Source organism: Daldinia childiae (genome assembly GCF_008694065.1).
Source record: "Daldinia childiae strain JS-1345 chromosome Unknown Scaffold1, whole genome shotgun sequence".
Lineage (NCBI taxonomy): Eukaryota > Fungi > Ascomycota > Sordariomycetes > Xylariales > Hypoxylaceae > Daldinia > Daldinia childiae.
Genome location: NW_022984642.1, coordinates 3,582,738 through 3,608,675, shown reverse-complemented (window position 1 = coordinate 3,608,675; position 25,938 = coordinate 3,582,738). Strand labels below are relative to the sequence as shown.

The following is a 25,938-nucleotide window of genomic DNA, read 5'->3' as shown; positions in this document are numbered from 1 at the left end:
AACAGCGAGTACAGGTTCAACCAGAGTATATTATTTCGACTTAAGCGAGTTATAAGCATTGAAGACGTGACGGCAGCGGTAGAGACTGTAGTCGGCCATCATTCTATGCTTAGATGTCGGTTTCGACGTAGCGGAAGTTCCTGGTGTCAGTCGATAGAATCGGATATCTCATCTTCATATCATTTTACACACCATACAGTTACGACGGATGCCGAAGTTGAAAAAGTGGTCAGAGTCGCCCAAGAGACGATCGATATCGAGACAGGCCCTGTCTTTGCTGCCCACCATTTCCACACCCGCGACGGTCGTCAGATGCTCTACATGGTTGCTCACCATCTTGTCATCGATTCAAAGTCGTGGCGCGTCATAACAGATGACTTGGAGGGGTTACTTACCAAGGGGTATCTCATATCAGGCCACACCCTCTCCTTTAGGGAATGGACGCTTCACCATAGACATCGCATACGGGAAATGGAACTCCCTTCCGACGTGCCGGTGGGAAATTATAAATACTGGGGAATTGATCCCGCCTCTAACACGTACGGGAATACATTGGCTACCGGATTTACGCTCAGTGCAGATGTCACCTCAGCTCTTGAAGCTAGCTGCCGGGTGCTTCAGGCGGGATCTGTAGACCTTTTGATAGCTGCTCTTATCACTTCCTTTGCGCAGAATTTTCACGACCGTCCACCCCCGACCCTTTGGAACCAAGTAAATGAAAGGTCCGTATTAGGCACGGGGCGAAATGTGTCGGAGACTGTGGGATGGTTCACCTCGCTCTGCCCGGTAGTTATCGACGCTTCTCCAGCGGACACCATTTCGACTATACTCGGCCGAGTCCAGAGTTCAAAACACGCTACCGCTGACAAAGGCGCCTTGAACTTTACTAAGAATCTAATAGATAGTGCCTCTGCCCTTTCATTTGTTTCCTCCTACTGTCCTCTCGAGCTCATGTTTACTTATGCTGGGACAACGCAAAACGTACAAAGTCAAAACACCGTATTAGAACAGCTTCCTAAGTTAGGTAGGACGCTGGCTCCAAGTATGTTAGATATCGGAAGCGATGTCGGACGTCTCGCCGTATTCGAGGTTTCAATATCAGTCGAGGGAGGTCAAACCAATGTCAACATTCTTTATCATAAAAGTTCCGCACATCAAGAGAAGATACATAGTTGGATTTATGGTTACGAAAAGATACTCCGCCAAGCTACAGAACGGCTACAGTATGAGAGTTCCGGGCTATCTTCATCTGACGTTCTTCACATAGACATCACTGATGAGGAGCTTAACCGACTAAATACGACAATCCTACCACGCCTCAATCTAAATATTTCCAACATCGAGGCTATTTATCCCGCAACAGAAATTCAGCAGGATATTATTATAAACCAGGCCTTGGTACCAGGGAGCTCTAAAGCGTTGATGATTTGCGATCTAGCGACGTCTGATCGGCCTGTTGACATTTCGCGCATATGTGCTGCTTGGCTTCAAGTAGCATCAAAACACTCTGCTCTAAGAACTGTCTTCTCTCAAAGCGCCTCAAACAATAGCCTGTACGACCAGATAGTTTTGAGATCTCATTCACCTACCATGCTTTTCCTTGAAAACGACAACATCGAGGATGCAATGACATCTATTGACAACCTGCCCCCTTTATCATTAAATGAAAGTATTCCCTGGCATAGGCTCATTGTATGCCAAGTAGTTGGAAAGATTTTCTTAAAGTTAGAAGCTAGCCAAGCAATATGCGACGTATGTTCTTTACCTCCTTATAACTTTTACCAATTACTGATTACGAGTCAAGGTTGCCAGCATGCCCATTCTCTTCAAAGAAATCGAGCAAGCCTACTTCCATGACCGAATCCCTCCTGGGCTCGAAGCATCTTATCCTCAATATGCGCAATACTTAAAGACAACTTCTTCCAATATTGACTTTTGGAAGGGATATTTGGAGGGTGTCCAGCCGTGCTCATTCCCCATACTTGTATCACAAACTCATATCCTCAGCGAGTGGGAGACTACGTCTATTGATCTTAACATTCCATGCAAGAGGCTAAAAGCTCTTGCTAACGAGTACAGTATAGATATCTCTGCCATACTTACAGTTGCCTGGGGTTTACTGTTACGAAATTATACTGGGAAAGACAGTGTTTGTTTCGGGCATCGCATTGCCGGTAGATGTTTCCCTGTCGAGAACTTGAGGAATACTGTTGGTTCATTTTCAACTGTTTTGGCATCCAAGCTCGAAATCCGCGATAAAGAATTCGTCACACAGCTATTGCTGAACGCGGAAAAGGATCGTATAAAAACACTTAATCATCAGAATGTACCCTTAAGTAGGGTTGAGCATGAACTACAGATCAGAGGTGGCCGCCTATTCAACACCTACCTTTCGTTCGGATATGAATGCATCTCACATGAGACTTCTACAAGTTTGAGATGCCAACACATCAGGACCGAGCAAGTCTCAGAGTATGATGTTGGTGTTGATGTATATTTCCACGATGGAAATATGACAGTCGACGTTGGACACCGCATACTCAACTCCGATCAAGCAATTACCATAGCATGTGCCTTTGGAAGGGCTATTGAAGCTATCTTGGACTCACCAACTAGTATAGTTCAGGAGGTAGATCTGTTCAGTATGCGAGATCATGAGCAAATCCTAGCATGGAATAGCATGCCTCAAGCCGACATACCTAAGGGACATGTGCACGACTTAGTTGCGCACCAAGCTTCGTTAAATCCTGAAATTCAAGCCATCTGTGCGTGGGATGGGGACTTATCTTATGGCGACCTACATGATTTGTCTATGGTCCTTGCTAAACATATCTTAGCTTCTGGACTGAAGCGGCAGATGCCCGTACCAGTGGTCATGGACAAGAGTCGTTGGGCTGTGGTGGCTATGCTAGCGGTACTCTAGTAAGTTGATATCTTGTCAAGTTAAACCGTATACTGACCGGTCTAGCGCTGGCGCAATTTTGGTACCTATTGACGTTGAGATCCCCTCAATTATTCCTTGGTCGGTCCAAGAAGTCAGCGCCGATTTCGTGCTCTGCTCTGCCAGTGCTCGGAAACATGTCAATGGTCTTGGGGCAAATGTCATCGTTGTGGACGAAAACGCGGTCCTAGCCATGTCGGCGCAAGCTGTTGATATGAACCTTCTTCATCATGAGCCCTATGAAATAGCGTGCATTCTCTTCAGCGCCGGGTCCCTTGGGACCTTCAAGGGCATCTCATATAGCCACCGGTCTTTAGCAGCTGCTTGTGTCGGGCAGGGTTCTACGCTACTAATCAACCCATCCAGTAGGGTCATGCAGCTTTCTTCGTATAACGTCGATATCGCGCTTTCGGAAATATTCACCACCTTAGTTAACGGAGGCTGTGTCTGTATCCCTTCAGCCTCAGAGAGGATTACGGACTTTTCCGAAGCTGCTATGCGCATGCATGTTAACTGGACATATTTGACGCCGACATTGTCAAGGAAATTAGATCCAGAAAACCTGCCGGACCTTTCTATCGTCTGTATTCGTGCACAGCACCTCGACGATGATATCTATGCACCATGGATTGGCAAAGCTAAGGTATTGATGGCGTATGGTTCTCCTGAAGCTGGTCCCCTTGCACTTTCTGTCACCGAAGTGGCTGATCCTAAGGCTTCGCAATGCTTCGGTAATCCATTCTACGGAAACTTCTGGATAGTGAGCCCCGAAGATAGTAACCGGCTCATGCCAGTGGGCGCCCTTGGTGAGCTAATAATAGGGGGGCCGACACTTGCTACCAGTCTGGATATCCATGAACCTGATATCAAGACCTGGATTAAAGAGGGTGTAGTTTGTCCAATGTCGCTACTGGAAAAATCGGAGAGTCGCCTACTTAAGACTGGACATTACGCCCGATATCTCGAAGATGGTAGGATTGAGTTCGCCTCAGAAGATGGTGGAGAAGTAGAAATTGACGGTAAAATTTTTCGTCTCTCGGTTGTCGAGCTAAAACTTCGGCAATGCCTAGGTCGGGGTATCGATGTAGTGGTTGAAATGATTGCCTTTGATGACCCTAACTCGGACCCAATCCTAGCTGCATTTGTCGATTTCGGAGAAAATGCACTGAGAAGGGACGAGAGCTTGTCAAACCTCAATCGTACTACAAAGGAGAGATTATACCTTTTTAAGAAGATAGGTAATATGGCGCTCCGAGAGACTCTGCCTAGTTATATGATGCCCTCGGCGTATATACCTGTTAAGCGTATGCCTCTAACACCGACGTTAGAGGTCAACAGGATAGAACTCCAACGAATGATTGCAGGTTCACCCAGGAAACAACTTCTCGAGATAGCAGAAGTCTCGAATCCTCAGGAGCTCCAGGATTTAAGCTTCAAGCCCCTCCCCCTAACCGAAGTTGAGCACCGAATGCGGGTTATATGGGCTCAAGTACTCGGTGTCGAAGAAGATACAATTACGGCTAGAGATGGATTTTTGACCCTAGGCGGTGATATTGTTTTAGCCCATGAACTAATCAGAGAATGCAAGCAATGTGGAGTTGATATTTCTATTATTGATGTCCTTCGAAACACCCCCCTAGCTGAAATATGTAGGGGAGGTGTTACTTTAGAGATATATCCCACAGCCATTCAAGGGGTCTTTGAACCGACGCAATCAAACCACTCAAATTCTCCCATCAGCAAAGCAATTGCGTCACGGCTTGGACTTGCTGGCAGTTTGGTTGAGGATGCAACCGAGGCGTCATCGTTACAAGCAATGTTCATTGAGTCCGGGATGCTACAGACTCGTGCCACTGTCGATTACTTGGAGATCAACATCACCGGATCTCTAGACTGGCATAAACTTCAAGATGCGTGTTTCATGTTAACCAACACTCATCCCATACTCAGAACCTCGTTTGCCAGCCATAGTCGTCAACTCTACCAGACCGTCTATCGGTCGCATCGTCCGGGATTTCTAAGATACCAGTGCCAGAGCTGGAGACTCAGCAACCTGATCGCGAAGCTCATCAAGAGGGAGCAAGCACAACTTGTTGATTTCAGCCAGCCCGTCACCAAGTTTTTCTACTTCGACGCTGGAAAGAGCTCTGTCCTCATCATGCGACTCTCTAAAGCTCAGTATGATGAACTTTCCTTACCCGTGCTTATTCGAGACTTAACCCAGTTTTACAATCACAGCGATCGGCCTGGCCGACGTCCTGGTTTCTGCGAAGTGGTCAGAGCTTCTCATCGTGCGTACACAAATGATACATATGAATACTGGCGTACCCTACTTGAAGGCGCAGCAGTGACGCAAATAATATCACAACCCTCGCCTACGAAAATCAACTTAAATCACACGACTCTACACCGAAAAATCCCTAATAGGTCACTACATAGCTTAGGTATATCATTTGAGACCATCCTTAAAGGCGCCTGGTCAGTTGTCCTTTCGAACCTGTCTGCCACGAATGATGTTGTTTTCGGGCAGCTCGTGGACGGGAGGAACCTCAGCCTTCCGAATAAACAAAGCATCTCGGATGTCATCGGTCCTTTAGGTAATATTTTACCTGTTCGAACACGATTACCAGATATTCCAATCGCATCGTATGAATATTTCCGTTGTATTCAAAGCCAGCATGTTGCTAGCATGTCACAAAATATGCAATTCTCCGACATTATACAAAAGGCTACTTCCTGGCCATCTTGGACTCGTTTCAGCACCGTCATCTACCATAAAAATCAAAGCAAGGATGACGGGATGATCGAATTTGCTGTTGGAGGCGCTACGTGTAAACTAAATTGTATAGAGATGAACCACGCGCCATCAGACATCTTTGTCAAATCATACATCTCAGGGTCTGCTAACGTTGATATATCCCTTACATTCAGCGAAAAGATAGCCCTCTCATTTGCAGATGAAGTCTTGGGTATGCTTTGTTCGGTTATCTCGCTTCTCACATCTACCTTCGTGACGGAGCCATTGTATTTAAAAGGCCTCGGCAATAATCGCTCAACGTTGAGAATTCCCCTCCAAGCGCCTAGACGAGAACCTAGTATACCTCAGACTGTCGAGTCTGTCGAGCCCGATCTTGCTCGGGCCGTCCACACCATCATATCGTCCGCGTGGGACACTATTCTTGAGGCTTATTCACTAAAGTTTCCTGATATACGCTCAGTCCCCTTCTACGAAATTTGGGGCTCACTAATTCCTGCCTCTGAGCTCGCCAAGTACTATACCGATAACATACCCTCTGATCTTGGTGTCGAACGGGCCACTTTCACGGAAGAAGAGATTATTAATCACCCGACGATGATGCAACAATACGAACTAATCATTGCGAAGCACCGAACACTGTGTTCCAGACGCAATAGGAATACCATGTTAGTTCGCACGCAGTCGGTTTGGGGCAGAAGTATACGCAGGCTACCTCGCGTCAGCGTCGCGCCAAGTGCTTCTGCTCCAAGGAGTAACCACAGGCCAATGGGTAGCAGCACTTCTATGGAGTCCATGACGACGGGGAGTAGCCTGAGCGATGACGATGAGCTGAAGGAGTATGAGATTACTCCAAGTCGCAGCGTCCATGAGGCAAGAAGAAATATTCTGGAGGGGAAGCACTCCAAGGCAACAAAGAAGGGACCCTCACTTCTTGGAAAAATGATACCTAAAATCTCAGGTTAAATTTCTACTTTTTCTTCGTTCAAGGGGAACCAAAGTCTCTGGTTGATTATTTAGACTGCATTATAGAATATACAGTTATTTGCGTTGGTGGTGTTTAGGTTCTGAGATGACTACTAACGAGAACAATATTTTGATATAAAATTCTTTATTAATGTCCATGCAAGATTGAACTAATAACTAGGTAGATAGCGTGGCCATAAAGTCTCCCGATTTCTAACAATAAACAACAATATTAAAGTGATACAGTCACCTTCAATCACCTAGTTACTCTAATATACCTTTGATAAACTTCTAACATTAGAATGCTTGTAATGATTCTATATGATTCTAACCAACCCTATTTGACTAAACCTACCAATTGTTCGATAGATCCGGCTGACCCAGATTCTCATAAACCTATCTAAACTACCAAAAATCCTCCCTTATGAACCTTCCATTTCTAATAGTATAGTATAAGGGGACCTGCCGATATATTTTCTGTTGGCAAATTTCCTCTGCCATCCTACAGCTTTTGCAAGTAATGCAGGTATCGTAGTTCAAGACAACATCTCGTTGCTGTTTAACCTTCACACAACTCCCTATCGCGGCTTTAGCACACGACCTCAAGACTACTCGATGATCAAACTCATGTTGACATTCATAGCAATGATACCATTCTATATGTCTCACACACATTCTCAACCTTAGAGATGTACTGACTGGTCACTTATAGCGTGATAATGCAAGTTATATTAGCAAGTGACGGAAGTGGCTGATAAGTGAGCGAAGGATACCGGTACTGACCACATATATTTCGTGGAGGCAACGGAATGTTATAACATTTTAGACTCCTTTCTGCAACAAAACCATTGTAACAAATTATATCAAGCTGGGAAGAAAGATACTAAACTAGGTACTTACGATGAAATCGTTTTATCCTTTGTTTTAGTCACTTTATTGTGTAACTGGGTACAATGGCCGTTCATAGATGTATATACAGTTTTCACCCATTGTACTATCGCTTGCCTAACTTAGGTACTTAAGGGGGGAAATTAGCAAACCAACGCCTGTTGGCCCAACCCACTAAATATTCGTGTCAAACATCAAGAGTACAATATAGGCAGTTTACCCTTAAACGAAACCCAAAGATTAATGTAGTAGGTTGGGTTATAGGTGCCCCTACTGAGATAATGTTCCATACTTTCGTTTTCATCACAAGGAAATCTAGTTTGGGGAGTCTTTAGAGAGTTGTATTTCCAACCCGACAGAGAGTTAATGGCGTACCACACTTCTACTACTGATAAACATGAGTACCTGTAGAGGGAACTTTTCTTTATTAAGTTACGTATAATATATGGATTCGTCTAAGTTTAAATTCCCTTTGTTTAGAAATAAATTCTACAACCTATCCAAACAAAGGCCCTTTGTTCGATGAGTTGATACTTTTGCATCATTATACACCTACTTCGTGTGGCCCTAAGACTGTCTCGAAGTGTTGTATGGACCTTTTTGTGAAAACCGTGATCGACAATAACGGCCGGGGAAAAAGAATATCTAGACTGCTACATTAAAGCGCCCCTTAATTTATTTAATAATATAGGTTCTTAACTGATGAATCCGAATGTATCTCTCTAAGCCCCTGCCCTCCCATAGCCGACATCACCAATTGCCACCACTTATTGAGAAGGAGACGGGAGAGGTTATCAGAGACAACTATGGCTGGCTCGCTCTCGCGAAAGAGAACATTCGACGGGAACTTGAGGCGTCAAAAATGGAGCTCGAACTCGTCAGAGACTTACTAAGCGAGTTGGAAGTTGGCTCCAAGATAACGCGATCCAACTGCGGAGCTAGGGACGAGGTGTTTCTCATGAGGGCTTGCCAAGAATATTCCGGCTCGAGATCTTGTATGCTTGAAGAAAGACTACGACAGATCAATTTATGGTTGAGCGATGTACGTATAGGTCGAGATGTTCCCTATAGAGTGCCAGATGAGTATGTCGCATCCAACGAAATTATCTTGATAGAGGAAACCTCCCCGTTAGATGATTATATCAAGGAGAATATCTTTGCTCTAAGTCACGCTTTTTGCATTTCTCTACTTTATGCGATTCAAACGTCTATATCTACTAATGGTATTTATATAGATGGAGTATGGTTGATGCTGAATGGCGACGATGGTTAAGCGAACAAGTGGCGCCACGGGATAGGGATAGTGTGTCCGACCGACCTGTTGTTATGTCTCACCAGAGTGATGCCGTGAAACTTTGGGGGCCTCTGATTCCCATCCTTACAGCATATATCGAGTAGAATAACTCGTGGAAAAGATAATAAGGACTGAGCTAATCTCGCAGGGGGATATTGCTGATGTCTTACTGTTCGAATTCAAGGGCGTTATCAAAATGAGAGTCTAGGTTGAACGGTCTGGAAACTAGGCAAATTAGAAAGGGTAAGATGCCGAGGAATGCTCGGCGTCTACTTCAGACTATATTATAATTGATATTATGATTGGATTATTAGTATATGATAGCGCGCGTGTAAGAGAGGTGCCCATATAGCTTCTAACCTAGGGATGTTTCTTCCGCGACATTCGAGGAGGCTCTTCTTATATGTATTAATCACCATTCACACCATAGTACGTCTGGTCATCAATGTACCTCATTTACGTGCGTAGCAATTGCATTCTTCTCGCTCAAAAATGAATGAGAATACGTAACTTATTGGCGTAGATATAGTCTCCTAGGATATCCTCTTTTCTGCCTTTTGCCTTGAGTACGACGATACACTGTGCCCTTTTATCGATACGTTCCAGCTGAAAGGATTCAAGAAGTATCACTGACTTTAGACTTCTAAGTGGCGGCCGGTTCGCAGTAACTGTCGTGTGACCATGTATGTAATTGCAAGTCTTGAGGATTTGAAGCGGCTGAGTGGCTTTAACCTTATCGAAACCTCGAAAGGCCTACCTACCTATTTCCTGAAGCGCTTTAAATGAGGCTCTTACAAGCCAGAAATATCCCAAGTCCGTGGGCAATATCACTACGGTATCTGCCATGTTTGCTGCTCAGTTCGCAACCATTATGCATACATAGTAACTGACCCCGGCTTTTCAGCTCCATGGATCATATGGCGGATCAATGTAATATGTCATATGTATGTAAACTGTATCCTTGGCGGCGGTGCTTGGGTCGTATGTAATTGTAGTAGTATATGAGGTACATACCTCTCCGCATCCTCCACACTGCACGAAGCTCTACCCACGGTGATGGCCAATGACTGCTAATACTGTTACGTACGAGAAATAGCGGAACGTAAATAGCCAGCCAATACAAAAGTAGACTGTAATCTGTTCCTTTTGTTTGGATCCTCTTCGCCTTCCTCGATAGAATTATCCTGGTAGGCCCACTAGACCCCTCTCTCATAGTGTACATACATAGTGTATGTAGATGGCCAGATGGCCTACCAGGGAGGAACAGGGGCAATTAAGGGTCGTCACCCCGCGAGCCACACCGAATCCTTTTGGGGCATGCTCCCGCAATATCGGACTCTAGATCACTACGCCGTACGTACCTAATGTACGTGCCCCCCGGGAGGAATATGAAGGGCCAACTGCACTTGGAGCTTTATTTAAGGGTGGCCAACCCGGAGCTGACCGAGACAAGAGAACGCCTTAGCGTCTGTAAAAACCGTATAAAAACTATGTAATAGGTATCTTATGACTCTCTAGCAGGATTCTCTTATCGTAATGGATGAAATGGAGGGGATTCGGGGGAGTAAGGTTTCCTTGCCCAATCATATGTAGAAGCGAACAGGATTGGCGATGGGAATACATACATATGTGTGAGGTGCGAGAAGCAGCTGGGTCAATAACTTGGGCAGTGATCAATGGTATTATTTGGAGATTTTAGTGGACTGGTGCAATACTGGCGCGTGGCCGACCCAGTCTGAATGGCGTCTTGTGAGATTGGCGAGCAGTACAATGACTAATAGGTATTTTTATTGACGAATTGTTCTGGAATAATACTACGTTACCTACGAAGTAGTACTATATAAGGTAGTATTACTTTGTTTGATCGTCTAGTTTTACTGTCGAATATCAGTTATTCCGGATTATACGTGATAGAACGTAGGAATATACCCAAATGGCTCTAGATGTATTTAGAGTAGCCTGAAGCGCCGCCATCACCTTGATGTTGGCCAAATAATCTTGACGCTGCGACGCTAGTACACGAATCGTGCGAACTAATGCGTTTGGCCATCACATGCTCGAGGTAGGTAGACGAATGCTTCTAGAAACGTTCTGTGCGTATGTATTGGCATCTGCCTTTTGATTCGTAGTCTCTACTATATGCATATGCCCAGCAACGTGCGTGTTTGCTTTCTCTAGAATCTATCTGGAAGGTATATTTTATATTATTTTATATGATTCTATTATAATTATATAATTATCTTATAACTACTATAAAGTTGAAATTTCTCCCATCTACAGCCGTCTCATTTAGTATTCAAATTATTACGAAAGGATCTGGGGTCCAGAGAGCTGATCGACCGATCCGGCGGTCCGCAGGAGCTGTGAGCACTTACTGATCAGCACTCGGACAGATGCGAGACATCATTGGAGAAATCCGCAGGGGAGAATTACTCCAATCCATGGTTCTCCGACACCTCTATTGTCTTAGGTCGAGTCATTTGCTTCTCCCATTCGCTTTTTTATGTCATGTAGCGTCTAATTAGGAGCGTTGATGAGCAGGCGAGGCAGATTTTAAGAAAATTTCCTTTGTAACTAGCATTTTTCTTTGTTCACTTGTGTCTTCTTTTTTTTTGTCTGACCCTTATGATGTACATACTTAACATGTCCGTACGCATAAATCTCCAACGCAATGTATAAATAAGTGATATTAGTCCAGATAGGTCGGATAGGCCGTTTGTTTATTGGCATCGTCGGAGCCTAGGCTTTACCAAGAGCCTGGGCACCGGAAAAATTACTGCATATCGCGTGTTATAAGCAAGTTGTACTACTAATACGATACCGGGAAGAGAAGGTCAAGCTTCTGTCGCGGGGGCTAGTATAAAGTACCTAAGATAGGGCGGTGTGTCGAATGAACTGGCTACCTGTCTACTACTATATCTGCACCTATGGTAAATTTCAGCTTTTGATAGTCAGCGACATACCATTCTCATTCCACATGATGAGTCGTCTCTCAGCCTTAGTCGTATCAAGTCCATAATCACAGTAACTAGGTAGGTAACCTCATAATAATATATCATGTGGCGCAGCATAGGTAATCCGGAAAATGGAGGAGTTCTTGGTCTTTCCCTTCTGAACCAACCAAAGAGTATTGATGATTTGATTCTTATCTGTGCAAACTGGCAAACGGGGACAAACCCACAAGGTACCCTGGCAGCCCGCCTCTATTATGCTTAAGGACGTTTGATGAATTCAAGCGGTTAGATAGTAATAGGTCTAGCGTATCGTTTAGAATAGTTATATTCCCCGTTCCCCAGAACTTTAGATAACCTGCCCGTTCGCCAAGCCAACGTAAACATACTGTGCAAGTTTAAATCAAAACTACCTCTTAGTCTATCTACTAAAAGTGATTCGGCCGCGATCGAGTTCTTGGCAATCTGGAGAACCTCCCCAAGCTATCGTCAATGAGGAAGCTGTGCCATTGCTACCATACAGCCATGGTATAAGTCTAGAAGCCAGCTGCTGATGGAAATTTACGAGAACGATGAAATATCTAAGTGTTTTGGAATTATCTTATAGGTAGGTCGAGCTGAGGTCTAACGCGTAAACGAGCATCGGTCAATGTACAACCTAAGAATCCTTTTCGGCCCGGAGGCAAGGGATGTGGACTTGGACAGGGGAAGAAATGCTTAGGAGCTGATAACGGAGATAAGCTCGAGTCGACTAGAGGAAAAGTTCCCCTCAGTTTTTAATTATCTTCTTCTGTTTCACGTAACTATCGTCGTAACCAAGTTTATCTTAGATGACGCTATTAGCGGGTTCATAGATCGACGTGATCTAAGGCTATATACTTACATATATCGGTACCTTATATGAGGTATGTTTGTGTTTTTATAAGAGGCAGGTTATGTATGTATCTAGGGTATCTACATGCACGCTTGCATATGTACAAGCCAACTGGCTGGATGAGCATGATCGCGACCGTGTTTACCCCAGCTGTCTGGGAGGTGTGGACATGGCAGGTTTTGGCTGACTGGGTTCGGGTGGCCGAGATGGATGCTACACATCACACGAGTCGTCAGATTGCTTTCACCAAACAGTATCCATGGCCTAGATTTTTATTAGACCCTAACGGTCTTTAGTTTTATTCGAGAACACCCTAGATTCAAGTTATCAAACCCAATCTCTCGTTATACGGAACATATACTCGTAGTGTACATAGCTAAGGCTTACATAGGTCAGGTAAACATATATCACTATCTCGTAGCACTCTCTGATAGGTATTATTACGACCCTTAATTACTTGCCCACCTCGGTAAAGGCTATTCCTCCTCTCTCATGCGGGTTATCTCTTGTATCGAATCCGTACCTTGCTTCCTTGCAAGATATGTATCTCTAGCTGCTTGGCCACCCAAAAGCTTACCGGGGTCCCCCATTCTGCACGTAGCCTACTGATCCACCAGTCCTATCAAGATCCTTGTTAAAGTAAAATGTAGAACGTAGGTAGAATGTAGAACAAAGAAGAGTACTAGTATACGCTATCCATTGTATCTGCTAAGCTCTGCCATTCAGTACCTATAATAAATAACCCCCAGCAGCGCACTCGTAACTTTACTTACTGTAACATCGTCTCGCTCCTTTCACCTCTGTAATTCAGACTCCTGTCTCTAGCAGCGGCCTTGTGCCCAACTGGATAGTATATTATCGCCTTCCTAGCCGGTTGCCGATTACTAGGACTGACATTTTCTCTCCCTCCTTATCCTTATTCTTCTTATTCCATTTCCTACAGCGCCGCTGTTGTAGTAGCTATTCTCACTGGTCTTTCTGTCGCGCCTGTTAACGAATTCTGTCGTCCGAAATGGTGTCTTCCGACCCTGCTGCCAGCAGTGGCAGCAAAGATGAGAAGGATGCCGGCCTCCCGAGCTACTCGAGCCCGGTGATCACACAGGAAGAGGGCGCCCAAAGATCCGACAACTGGGCGACACGCAATGGTCTAAATTTGGACTCCTTCAAGAAGCGTGATTATGGTACCGGAATTGTTGAGCTCGACCGGAGCATGAAACCGCGACATCTGCACATGATTGCTATCGGCGGTTCTATCGGTGCTGGTTTCTTCGTTGGATCGGGTAGTGCCTTAGCCACAGGTGTAAGTCATTGGAATCTCTCCTCAGACACTGCCATTTCGCGCGCTCTTGTCTTAGACGAACGCCAACTCTAACCTCGATGCTATTGGTAGGGCCCCGCGACTCTTCTAATCGATTTTTCTATCATCGGTATAATGATGTTTAATGTCGGTATGTATATATTCACTAAGAGTGATTTCTGTACCCTTTCTAAATGGCTCGAATTAACACCTCATTTTATAGTTTACGCTCTTGGTGAACTCGCTGTTATGTTTCCTATCTCTGGTGGCTTCTACACGTATGCAACTCGCTTTATTGATCCTTCCTGGGGTTTCGCTATGGGATGGAATTACGTCTTACAATGGGCTGTCGTCGTTCCGCTAGAACTCACTGTATGCTCCATCTCGATCTCCTATTGGAACGCGGATATTAGCCCTGGTGTCTGGATTACCGTCTTTTACGTCTTCCTCATCATAGTTAACATCTTTGGAACTCTTGGTTACGCAGAGGAAGAGTTTTGGGCTTCCCTTTTAAAGCTTGGTGCTACTATCGTCTTCATGTTTATTTCACTGGTTTGCGTCCTTGGAGGTGCCCCTGAGGGAAGCCGGTATGACGAATACTATGGCGCACGCCTTTGGTACGACCCTGGTGCATTCCGCCACGGTTTCCGAGGTTTCTGTGCTGTATTCGTCACAGCCGCCTTTTCTTTCAGCGGAACTGAGCTAGTTGGTCTTGCTGCTGCTGAAGCGCGCAATCCCGCAAAGGCCCTTCCTAGTGCCATCAAACAGGTCTTTTGGCGTATCACTCTGTAAGTTCCTCAAGCTGTCCATCACGCCGCCCTTGTACTGGCAGGCCTTTCTAATAGCGGATTGCAGATTCTATATTCTTGGTCTTACTTTCGTTGGTCTTCTAATTCCGAGCGATGACCCCCATCTACTCAACGCCGGTTCGAACGATGTTACAGCGTCGCCCTTCGTGCTGGTTGGGCAATATGCTAACCTCAATGGATTCAACCACTTCATGAACTTTATTATCCTAATCTCGGTTGTTTCCATCGGCGTATCTGGTGTCTACGGTGGAAGCCGCACTTTGACTGCCCTCGCCCAGCAGGGTTATGCCCCTAAGATTTTCTCATACGTCGACCGAGGTGGCCGCCCTACATTCTCCGTCGCTCTTCTTCTCGCTTTCGGTCTTCTCGCATATATCAACTTGGCTGCCGCCGGTCCAGATGTTTTCACTTGGCTGCAGGCCTTGTCTGGTCTCGCAGCTCTCTTTACTTGGGGCTCTATCTGTCTAGCGCATATTCGATTCCGTAAGGCTTGGGCATACCACGGTCACACCCTGGACGAAATCCCATTTAAAGCGATAGGCGGTGTCTATGGATCGTGGCTCGGATTGATCTTAGTTGCCTTAGTATTGATTGCTCAGGTGAGTACCGCCTTTTCTACACAAAGTGGAATGTCTTACTAAATTATTTCTAGTTATTCGTAGCTATTTGCCCCCCCGGAGGTGGCATCAACGATGCTGCGGGATTCTTCGAGCAATATCTTGCGCTTCCCGTCGTGATGCTATTCTGGGTTGTTGGTTATTTATGGAAGCGTACCGGTTGGTTACGTACACACCAGATTGATGTAGACACCGGAAGACGAGAGGTTGACTGGGTTGAGATCAACGCGTTTCGCGAGAAGCTTGCCGCAATGCCTGCGTGGAGGCGTCTACTAGACCTTGTGTTTTAGGTTGCGGCGCTGCGTTGTATATGGGGTTATTCTGTTGGACGTCAGAATGTGGTTACTGGCGCGTGTATAAAGAGATGTAAAATCGAGGAACTTTGCATGATGAATTAGGGTTACTGGGCATAATAAAGATACCAATACGAGTCATAACTAAAGTTATAAGAGGAGATGAAGTTATTTATAAGATTCTCACCACCAGCTTATTCTCACTGTGTTGTGTATCCTTTGAAAATATTTCACCATTGCGCTGTCACGCTCGACAGACCTATACCACCCTATAGTAGGGTTCAAGTAGGGAGGAATGAATCGAAGGGTATTGTCTGGGATTATATATACTTAGTTATTTAAAAAGTGGTATTCTTTGAGTAGACTTCTATCTAAGTTATAAGAGAGTCACGAGGTTAGTTGACACATAACACGGACTAGCTTGTCGTTTGGATGATATAGTAATTGGATCCTATAATAGCGTATTACTATGACACATATAGTTCCCGGTGTGGCTTGCGTAGTCTTGTTATACGGCGCGCTACTGGTCAATACTAACAACCAATATCTTCTGTCAAGGCATAATAGCAAATGTGATTTTTATCATTAACTTAAAGATATTATATTGTTACATAGGTACCTATCGGTTTTTACATGCGATAATAATTAATGCAAAATAGGATACCTAGAACTTGAGAAACGTTCAAACTCGATATTATCTGTTACATATCCTCTGGACGTAGTATACATCACCTTCATTCCTAGGTAAGCAAGTCTTCTTTTACAGCCTCTCTTCACTCGTTTACGTAGGCACCCCTGAGAATCAATAACTTAAAGGGGCACATTCCAATTGGACCAAGCGGATATCAAGCCGCTGCACCTCCTTCCCAAATTAGACGTGGTGTAGTTCAATTCGCTCGCTTAACTGCAAAAAAGATTCCTAGATTATAGATTAATACTTGCCGGCGTTGACGTATTCAAGCCTATACATGGCATCATCATCGTAGGTTATAGGCTAATAAACGAGAAAATGAGTGCCTAATAATATGCCTTTACCTTGATGGCTACCTAGACTTATCGTAGTATATCTGATATGTTATCTTGTTTTAGTCGGTTACAACGTAGGTATAAAAATGTACCTACGGAAGCGTCACATGTACTTACCTCTAGGTAATCAATGACACGCCTGTAGGAATATGATCAACCATAAATCCAACCCGACACAAGCCATTCGGAGGCACCTTTACAGCCGGATACTAAGCATCATATCAGAGTTACCCACATTTTTATAGGTCTTCTATTAACCTATGTTACTCACTTTGGCTTCCAGTAGGTACTTGTGGGGGTATTGCATACGAGAGCGGTAGAGTATCTATGTGCGAGGGACCGACGCTTTCATTATGTATTGTCCGTAATACTTAATAGCTGGGTACCTAGGAAAGTATGTATGTTAGAGACTTTATGAGGTAAGTATATTATACAGCATTCTAGGACAGTACACCTAAATACGGGTTAGATATAACTACACATGTATTTTGTTAAGTCATAATATATGAGAAGGTTGAGTCTCATGGATGGATATCGAAAAGCAACGTTGAGCCCCTGCTAGATGCCAAAGTAAATACCTACCTAAGTACTTATGATACAAGTGATCGGATTTATATAACCAATCAACCTGCGTGTTGGATAATGATATGGTCATTTGAATTACGATTGATAACGTGAAATTCGTGGTCGTCAAAGGGTTTAATAATAGTTAGTCTAAACCTAAGTCTATGATAAATATGGAATGAAACCGTATGCTTTCTAGTGAGAAGAAAACCTTCAACACTTTTCTATTAAGAAATACTTCAGGTCTTCTTTTGGAAATCCTCTGGAAACCCCTTATTATGCATAGCTCAACGACTATGTTCGGGGGTTAAAAAAACCCCGAAGCAGGTTTTGAGCTTCTGGGCATAAAGCCTTGATTAAATATCCTGATCTCACCGTCTTTCTAATTTATATCACTAACTGATATTTCCTAAATTCCGAGGGTTTCCGAAGTATTATAGTGACACCTACCTCTTTTATTAATTGCCATGCCCTTCAATGTGTTGAGGTCAAACTCAACTTGTGGGCAACTTTATTAGCGCCAAGGGATGCGATGATGACATTTATGCTTGATAGCTAGACGGGAGAGAATAGATCAGTATATCGTCTCAACAGTAGCATAATTATTTTGAGGGCATGATGAGATGCCTTAGCCTATTTAACTGGACACTGAGCATTATAAAGATGATACTTCAAGTTAACCAATGTGTACTGATAGCTCCTATAATGATTCGTCTTTCGGTAGCCATAAATTATTAATAATTCCATATGTATTACTGTGCTATTGATACTTAAGGCGTGCTAAGACTAGCCCCTAGACGTAGTAATGGATGTAACTAATTACCCTATACCACTATTGTGAGTCTTCCATGAGATGCAACTTGCATCATAAACTCATCCGCAGGGTTTGATAGGCTACATGCCATCCATATTGGCTAGACTTTTCGTTAAATCGCCCGTGAAGATGACTACTCCGTTGCCATTAAAGGCTAGTAAATTCTTGGAGCCTTTAGGATCCCCGACAACCCCGTCCGTTGCCAGCTCCCGTAGAACATTGACACTGTCGCCCGGGTTTTTCATTCGGTAAGGGATAATGCTCTTTAAATATAGGATGAGGCCAGATACATGAGGCGTAGCCATGCTTGTGCCGTTGAGGGAGATTGTGTCTTGATTGGTTCTAATCCACGCAGACGTGATATCCTCGCCTGGTGAAAAGATATCGACTAGTTCACCCCAGTCGCTGAAAGGGGAGCGTGTGTGATCTCTTCTAATAGATCCGACAGTTACGGCAGATGGCGCAGATGCTGGTGAATAATTTCGGGCGTCATCATTGTAATTACCAGCAGCTACGATTGTTAACACGCCTTGTTTATATGCTTCCTCAACTGCTCGATTAACAGCTTCTCTGGTATTCCCGCCTGCGCTGATATTGATGACTGATACACTCTGACGGTTCTCGGCGGTGATGTTGCGAACAGCCCAATGGATTCCTTCGAGAAGATCCGAAGTATAGGACCTAGCATTCGCGAAGATTTTGACTGAAATAAGCTTTGCTTTTTTGGCGACGCCACTGCAGGATAGTCAGCAATCATATAATTATTACAAACTGGATGTAGCTTGAAATTACTATTTTTTCCCTCCGATAATACCGGCGACGTGCGTCCCATGACCAATATCATCTGCAAATATGCCACCAACAGCGTTGTAACCCAAATAAGCACGATCCTCAAATTCCTCGTGCGTTGTCAGCAACCCAGTGTCAAGTATATATGCGTACGTGCCTTCGCCGGCGTTTGAGTCGTAAACATAGTCCGTATGGTTCGCTATCCGATGAGAGAGGTCAGCTAAGCCCCAGGGAGCGTCTGTCTGTACCGTGTGCTTCATCAGAGAGATTGTGCCATTATCTTCAATCAACTCCACGGCATCATCGCTGCTAATCTGGGTGAGTGTGTCTCCATCCATGGTACAGGAGTAAGCGTTCCAGGATCCAATGTTCCATCGTCTTCCCATTTCTACTACTGGCGAGCTGCTGAGGGCATGTATATTAGCTGCCCGCTGTATATGCTGTTCCACGGCAGAAGCGTCCAATCCATCTCTGAGAGTAACAATATATCGGTTATAGTTGTGATTGGAGTTATCTGCCTCTCGAAAGATAATTGAACGTGCCGAAGCAAAACTCGATATGGCGAAACCTAAAAGTGCTAGCTTTCTAAGACCGATCATGGTAACTCTAGCAAGAAAGGTTGAGCAGCTAAAAGCTAGTCCTAGATAATATTTAATGTTATGTAGAACAGGGTTTGCTCTATAACATAGAAGTCAGCTTAAAATGAGTGATGTTGCTACGAAACTGAACGATCGATACTGGTGAGGAGCTGGTGAAGAGGAGAAGCGAAGGACACGAAATAGCGATAGGGATGAGAGATATAACTGAACATGGACAAGAACAATGGCGCTGGTAGGAGCTTCCTAGAAGGAAAGCTTTATAGGAAAGGGTAAGCCGAAGTTTCGGAGGCTGGTGGCTTCCGTAGACCTCGTTGGCGTAGCGTATACTTTCATGGGTAGGTAGGAAGAGCTTGCCGTACACCATAACGCACATACATATATGCTACTTTATGTTGGGTAGGTATATCCACCTTAGTACCCCTTAGATTATTGATACACAGAGAGAGCGAGTGATATGAAGTAACGCAACACTAAGACGAATTAATTTGACCGTTCCCTTATAAACCTTGTGGATAATGCTTACGCTCCTGACAAATTGAAGATACTAGGGCACCTAGATTGGAAATAATAATATCCGTATCATTGACGGTTTGTTATTCATCAATATTTTAGCTGCTTCCCTCATCGGGCTCACATGTAGAATAAATCAGGTATGTAATACATATACCTGCGTCACGTCATCGCCATGAAGATATATGATAGCGAGCAGACAATTACCTGCATGGTTTAGTTGATGCTATCCTGTTTCTTTATCCTCTCATTACCTAAGGTAGTACTTTCATAATCCATACAGGTGTTTTTACTTCCTCCCCCCCTGCTCTACTTCTTGATATAGAGGCTCGAGCAATAGGCCCCAGTCTTCTTTGACATCCCGTTTCAACTCCAGGTTGGTCTTTCGAGACTCGACGAATAGCGTATCGCCGCCTTTAAAGTATGCTAAAACACCCCCCTTGCCATCCATACGAGCTGTAATACGGAAGTAATGCTTGCCCTCTTCGTTAGCTTTTCGGACCGGAATGAACTGAAGGTCATTCTCTTGACACCAATCCTCTATTTCGTCACGGAATGTAGGTTCTGGTTTGTCTATAGGCTGTTGCGGCAGGGGTATGGGCACAGGTTTCTTGTCTGCTTTCGGTTTATGAGAGTGGGTCTTCGGTTGATGGGCAGGGCGCCCGTCAGGCCGAGGGAGTTGATTCTTCGCATCTGCGCCAAGGTCAAGAGCAGTCTCGATCATGGTAGTGCCTTTTTCAAATTCGGCAGAAACGCTTGGAAGAGAAGATATCTCATTAGGTATCGCTTGATCCTTCCACCATTCGAACCAGGCACCGATTTCCTCGTAATTGGCGTCTGCACTGGTGAGCCACTGGTAGAGAATCTCATGCCACATAGGAAACACTTCCGAAACTATGACTTCCCCCACCAGAGATGTAGAGATGACATCCGTCCACTTCAAAACACCGTTGAGCATTTCGAGGTATGGTTCTTGGTCGCTTGGGTCGACGCGAAAATTAACTCGTATATATCGGGAGAGACTTGGGAGGAGGTGATGCATAACCAAAGGCCTCCATTGATCCTGTTCCTTAGTCGGGCGAAATACGTCTTTCCACTGCTTAAGACCAGGCACCACGCCCTTGGAAAAATCCCAAACGTCAATCAGCTGTCTAAACTTACGCCTCACCTCTCCTACTAGTCCGGTTCCCTTGGGCTCCAAATGATGAACTGGAAGATGCTGGAGCCAAGGGAATAGCCATATGTGCAAGTTCTCGTGCCTTTTCCTCGGCTTCCAGCTACTAATTCCAGCTTCGAGTCGCCTTACTACTTGCTCAATGAGTTGCAGACGGACGAATTCAGGTAGAAGCTGTTCCCATTTCTCGAAAAAGCCTAGGAGTGGCGTCGTATTATGAATATCCCAAGTCTGGGAAATAGCCGTTACAAGCTTGGGAAAGAGTATTTGGTAGATCATGGTCTCCCAAGGTGTTGTTGATCTTACGTGATGACGATGTGTACCATCAATTTCGGTATCTTGCCACTTTGTGATGGTATTCTGCTTGGTGGTTTTAGTAAGGCCTAGTAGTCCCCGAATATCAGAGAGGTCGGAAGCAAAACTACCCAGGCTTGGATCTTCTAGCGGCTGCCACCCTTGAATAGCATCCTTTAAGAAAGGATGAATAGCGGAGACTGCAAGGGCGGCTAGCTCTTCGTCACCGTGAGTCGATGCTGCAGACTCGGCTTTCTTAAGCCCGGATATTACCATGTCCCAATCTCTATTATGAGCAGCTTGGCTGACTCCATCTAGGACAGCCGAGAAAACATTGAGCCCTGCAAAGTTGCTCTCTAGTTCATTAAGCTCCTGCTGGTGCTGAGCTTCCTCCATAGCAAGCCATGCCTTTCGTTCCTCTAGACTTCTCCATTCTTCGACAAAAGCTGCGAGATCACCCTGAGCGCGCCTTGCTAGTTTATGTGCTTCCGTTTGCGTGGCCAGCTCGGCACCAGCTTTAGGAGTTAATAACCCCGAACCAGACGTCAGTAGCTTTTGATCTCGCCCGGTGAGATCTAATATTGGAGTAAAGGCGTCTGGAATTTGCAGTCCCGGTGCGGCCTTTTTAATATCAGTAACAGTTAGGTATTTCGTCTTGGGCTTCCTTGGGGTGCTCGCGCCGCTACCGACTGCACTGTCTGAGCCCTTTTTCTTCCCCCTCTCACGCTTTGCCCTTCTTTCTTCATCCGAGTCAATAACCTCCTCCCCTCGCATACGGGCTTGCCGCTTTTCTTCTTTACGTTCTTTTTCCGACTTCTCCCTGACGGCACCAAGGCCAACGCCCTGTGGACGCAAATTTGCTTCAATTATGCCACTTCGTCCCTGGCCCTCAGCACCTAGACCTTGCCCTTCTACGTAGCCCATCTTCTCCATCATTCGAGCCGCAAAGGACTTTGCTTTATTACCACTGAAGGCACTCGACTTGGGCGTTTGGGGTGCTGAGGAAGTGTCATCATCGAGATTCGCTTTTAGGACAGGTTCGTTTGCGGACGAAGGGACGAACCCCTTTCCGAGAGGTGTTTTCCCATCGTATCTTGATTTGAATTTTGGTGGTTTACTCGGTGTCCCGCCGGCGACAGGAATGCTTTGCGACATAGCAGGAGGCGCCCAACCTAGTCCATGTGAGGTGGTACCGAATCCTAGACCGACTCCTGTCATATCCTCGTCCTCGTCGTCTTCATCGCTATCTTCTTGTATTTGTGAGGGGTTTGGGTTGACACCTAAGCCGGGCCGGCTGTTAAACTGTTCTTCATCTTCACCTTCCTCCTGGCCTTTATTGTCTTCTTCGATAGATTCATCGTTTGGATTCTCGTTTAGGTCTTCCTGGCCAGCGGAAACGAATGCTACGTTCTTGTGGCGCAAATCTTTTTTAGACTTCCACCTCTTCCCGGGCCCATCATCTTCGCTTTCGGACCCGAATATTCCTAGGGCGGCGCTTTCTTTGGCGTTGCGACCGGTTCGCCTTCGTTTGCGAGGGTTCAGGTCGAAGAATTCGTCGGCTTGCGGGTTGACAGAAGGCTGCAAGTATTCATCTTCATCCTCGTTGTCAGATGATGAAGAGGAATAGGCAGCTGCATCAGCCTTGGATATTCTACCCGGATCGAAGGACATGCTGCTAGGTCGGTTGTATGGGAACTTTTGAAAGAAGTATTGTCGAGTACATAATTGAAGTTATTATTGATGGACATATTAATTACCTAGATACCTGAATACCTTTACGTATGTATATAAAGTGGCTGTTGCCATGCATGTTCAAGTGTATCGATAAGCCACATGCATTTAATGAGAGTGCACTGTGCTTATGTAAGTACATATCTAGGTACATACATCTTGATGGTATTATTGAGGATATTAATAATACTGAATCTACATTACAACACTTACTTACTTGGTGACTTCAGTTATTCTACTTAGTAAAAGGCAATTATCAAACGTACGATATAAGGTACCCAATATATATAATACCTAGGTCTCTCTATAGCCAAATTGACATGATACTGACCATAAGATGATGTTACAAATATCATAATAACCATACTAATACATAGTAGTTTTATGTAATAGAAGCCATCTCGCAATCTATCCAAGTAGATAACATTCTACTGTACTTTTGTACTTTGGAAAAAACTGGTTAGACCGTCAATGCTTCTTAACGCGTTCCATCCATTCCTTAGTACCTTTGGTACCCTCATGAGCTTTTCTAAACAGCTTCCTCTCCCATTCTTCTAGCCCTCTCAAGAATTCTTCACCAGTGCCGACGCCCATATCCTCGGTAGCGCCAGCTTTCCTAGCATGGAGGGCGATATCAGTGGCTCTCGTAACGAAGGTCCTCCGGAGGATTGCGCATATCTCCCCTTCTTCGAAGACGTCGAGCATACGGGTTCCGAGGCCGTAGAAATTCTGGGATTGGTCGCGGAGGGGTACGGCTCGGGGATCGGCTTTTAAGGCAGACATAACCTCATTGGATAGCGAAGAAGGGAGATCGAGGGAGACAAACGAACTTGAATTTTCTTCTGAACTGCTTGGCGACCTACTCGTGAGAGCAAGATGTTCGGCAAGCCATAACGGCAGACCGACCGAGGTGCCAGTCTTTAACGGTTGTGAAGGGTTGTTGTCGAGATAACCGAGTTCGGGTACCTCGAGCTCGAATTTACAAGGAACTTTCTTGCGGAGAGGTTAGTTGGAGAATAAAGAGGGTACAGAGAGGGTACTCAGGTCTTAGACCTACTTCAGCATCAGTAAGTATCGCATCTATGTCGTAATAGGACATGTTGTGCATACGCCCTTAGAAGTGGATGGAAGATGCTTCTTCATTCTCTAACAACTTCTTCGTGAGATATCTCGATAGAAATAACCTAGTTATAATTAGTTATATGATTATGCACTTATTAGTTGTACTTATTACATGGAACATTGAAGGTCCACTATTGGTGGAGCAAGACGCGCTTTTTACGTGCCATACATCTTTAATTAGGCTTCGGTTCATGTATAATGTAATAGCTCTAACTGTTCGTGAACATCGTGAACACTGTGCGGCACCGTATTTAAAGTACAAAACTAGTGCCCATATGTAACGTGAGAGTACATAATTCCAGATGACGGAATACTGATTGAAAGTTTGCTGCATTAGGTACCTATCATAGAGGTACATACTAAGAAGGCCGATAGCTCCCATGCCCCGCAGTTGACAGCTCGGACATAGCTTCCTCGGTCTCTTGTAACTCACAGAAGTATATGTAACTAAGAAGTACCTACATGTAGTTGACATCATTCCCGGCTGCAGTATCGCAACATAAATGGCTGGGTTGTTTCCGGTCCGGCAGTAGCAGGGCCGAGATATCTCTATAACAGTTTCTAACAGTTTCTTTTACACGAGGTTTTTTTTTCTCTCTACTAAATCTATACCTGTCTTCACTCCTAATTAGCTATAAGTACAAAAATCTTTTTACAGGTTAGAAACCATACACGAGATTTAGGACTTGTAGAATAGAGCAATTCAAAATGGCGACGACATTATTCCGAACGGTTCCTACTGTACGAGCAGCTTTGCGCGCAAGCTCCATGAAACCCGGCATCGCCGCGCTGACCAGCACCTCTTTCGTCAGAGGCAAGGCAACCTTGCCTGACCTCTCTTGTACGTAGCATACCAATTATTCATTATGTGCAAGCTCAATTAGCTAATACCAGCTGCGCAGACGACTATGGCGCACTTGAACCCTACATCTCCGGCAAGATTATGGAGCTCCACCACAAGGGCCACCACCAGACTTATGTCAACGGCCTCAACAGCGCCCTAGAGACCATTGAAGAAGCTAAGGCCAAGGGCGACGATATCCAAGCAGCCGCTACTGCTCCCCTGCTCAACTTTCACGGTGGCGGACACAAGAATCATACTCTGTTCTGGGAGAACCTGGCTCCAAACAATAAGGGAGGCGGTGGTGAGCCCGAAGGTTCTTTAAAGTCCGCCATCGACAAGGACTTTGGTTCCTTCGAAACCCTCCAGAAGCAGATTAATACAGCTCTAGCGGGTATCCAAGGAAGCGGTTGGGCTTGGCTGGTCAAGGACAAGTCTGCCGGTACCCTACAGGTTATCACCAAAGCAAACCAGGACCCGGTCATTGGAAACCAAGTCCCGCTACTAGGTATTGACGCTTGGGAACATGCTTACTACTTACAATACCAGAACCGCAAGGCCGAGTACTTCAATGCCATTTGGAATGTCATCAACTGGGGTACCGTGGCTAAGAGGTTGGAGAAGGCGTAAAGCGTGGCAACTTTACTGTAGATAATGAACGACACGGCACACTTAAGCCCTTGTTACGTGTGAATTTAATATGAACGAATCTGCTGGGTATACGAGTTTATAAGCGAGTCTAAGCAGGTATTGAGCCAGTATATTTATCAATAAGTACAATTGTCTCAA

At 44.9% G+C, this 25,938-nt stretch overlaps 6 protein-coding genes across 6 annotated transcripts; 3 read left to right on the top strand and 3 right to left on the bottom strand.

Annotated features, from left to right (window-relative positions):
- Positions 1-1,813: 1,813 nt before the first annotated feature.
- On the top strand, positions 1,814-8,948 carry GL218_00939 (Nonribosomal peptide synthetase 12; the record flags this gene model as incomplete). Its single annotated transcript, XM_033577386.1, has 4 exons — positions 1,814-2,922; positions 2,969-6,535; positions 8,295-8,633; positions 8,786-8,948. The coding sequence occupies 4 exons, from the start codon at positions 1,814-1,816 to the stop codon at positions 8,946-8,948; spliced, it is 5,178 nt and encodes a 1,725-aa protein (XP_033442286.1).
- A 4,733-nt stretch (positions 8,949-13,681) lies between these two features.
- Positions 13,682-15,682, top strand: GL218_00938 (Amino-acid permease inda1; the record flags this gene model as incomplete). Its single annotated transcript, XM_033577385.1, has 5 exons — positions 13,682-13,969; positions 14,060-14,117; positions 14,190-14,754; positions 14,822-15,374; positions 15,428-15,682. 5 exons carry the CDS (start codon positions 13,682-13,684, stop codon positions 15,680-15,682), a joined length of 1,719 nt encoding a protein of 572 aa, XP_033442285.1.
- Positions 15,683-18,169: 2,487 nt separating this feature from the next.
- GL218_00937 (Alkaline protease 1) lies at positions 18,170-19,477 on the bottom strand (the record flags this gene model as incomplete). The annotated part of the gene is made up of 2 exons (XM_033577384.1): positions 18,170-18,824; positions 18,882-19,477. 2 exons carry the CDS (start codon positions 19,475-19,477, stop codon positions 18,170-18,172), a joined length of 1,251 nt encoding a protein of 416 aa, XP_033442292.1.
- A 799-nt stretch (positions 19,478-20,276) lies between these two features.
- GL218_00936 (uncharacterized protein) lies at positions 20,277-23,126 on the bottom strand (the record flags this gene model as incomplete). Its single annotated transcript, XM_033577383.1, has 1 exon — positions 20,277-23,126. One exon carries the CDS (start codon positions 23,124-23,126, stop codon positions 20,277-20,279), a length of 2,850 nt encoding a protein of 949 aa, XP_033441836.1.
- Positions 23,127-23,654: 528 nt separating this feature from the next.
- GL218_00935 (DNA replication complex GINS protein psf3) lies at positions 23,655-24,285 on the bottom strand (the record flags this gene model as incomplete). The annotated part of the gene is made up of 2 exons (XM_033577382.1): positions 23,655-24,179; positions 24,244-24,285. 2 exons carry the CDS (start codon positions 24,283-24,285, stop codon positions 23,655-23,657), a joined length of 567 nt encoding a protein of 188 aa, XP_033442290.1.
- Positions 24,286-25,016: 731 nt separating this feature from the next.
- On the top strand, positions 25,017-25,779 carry GL218_00934 (Superoxide dismutase [Mn], mitochondrial; the record flags this gene model as incomplete). The annotated part of the gene is made up of 2 exons (XM_033577381.1): positions 25,017-25,149; positions 25,211-25,779. 2 exons carry the CDS (start codon positions 25,017-25,019, stop codon positions 25,777-25,779), a joined length of 702 nt encoding a protein of 233 aa, XP_033441834.1.
- Positions 25,780-25,938: the final 159 nt, after the last annotated feature.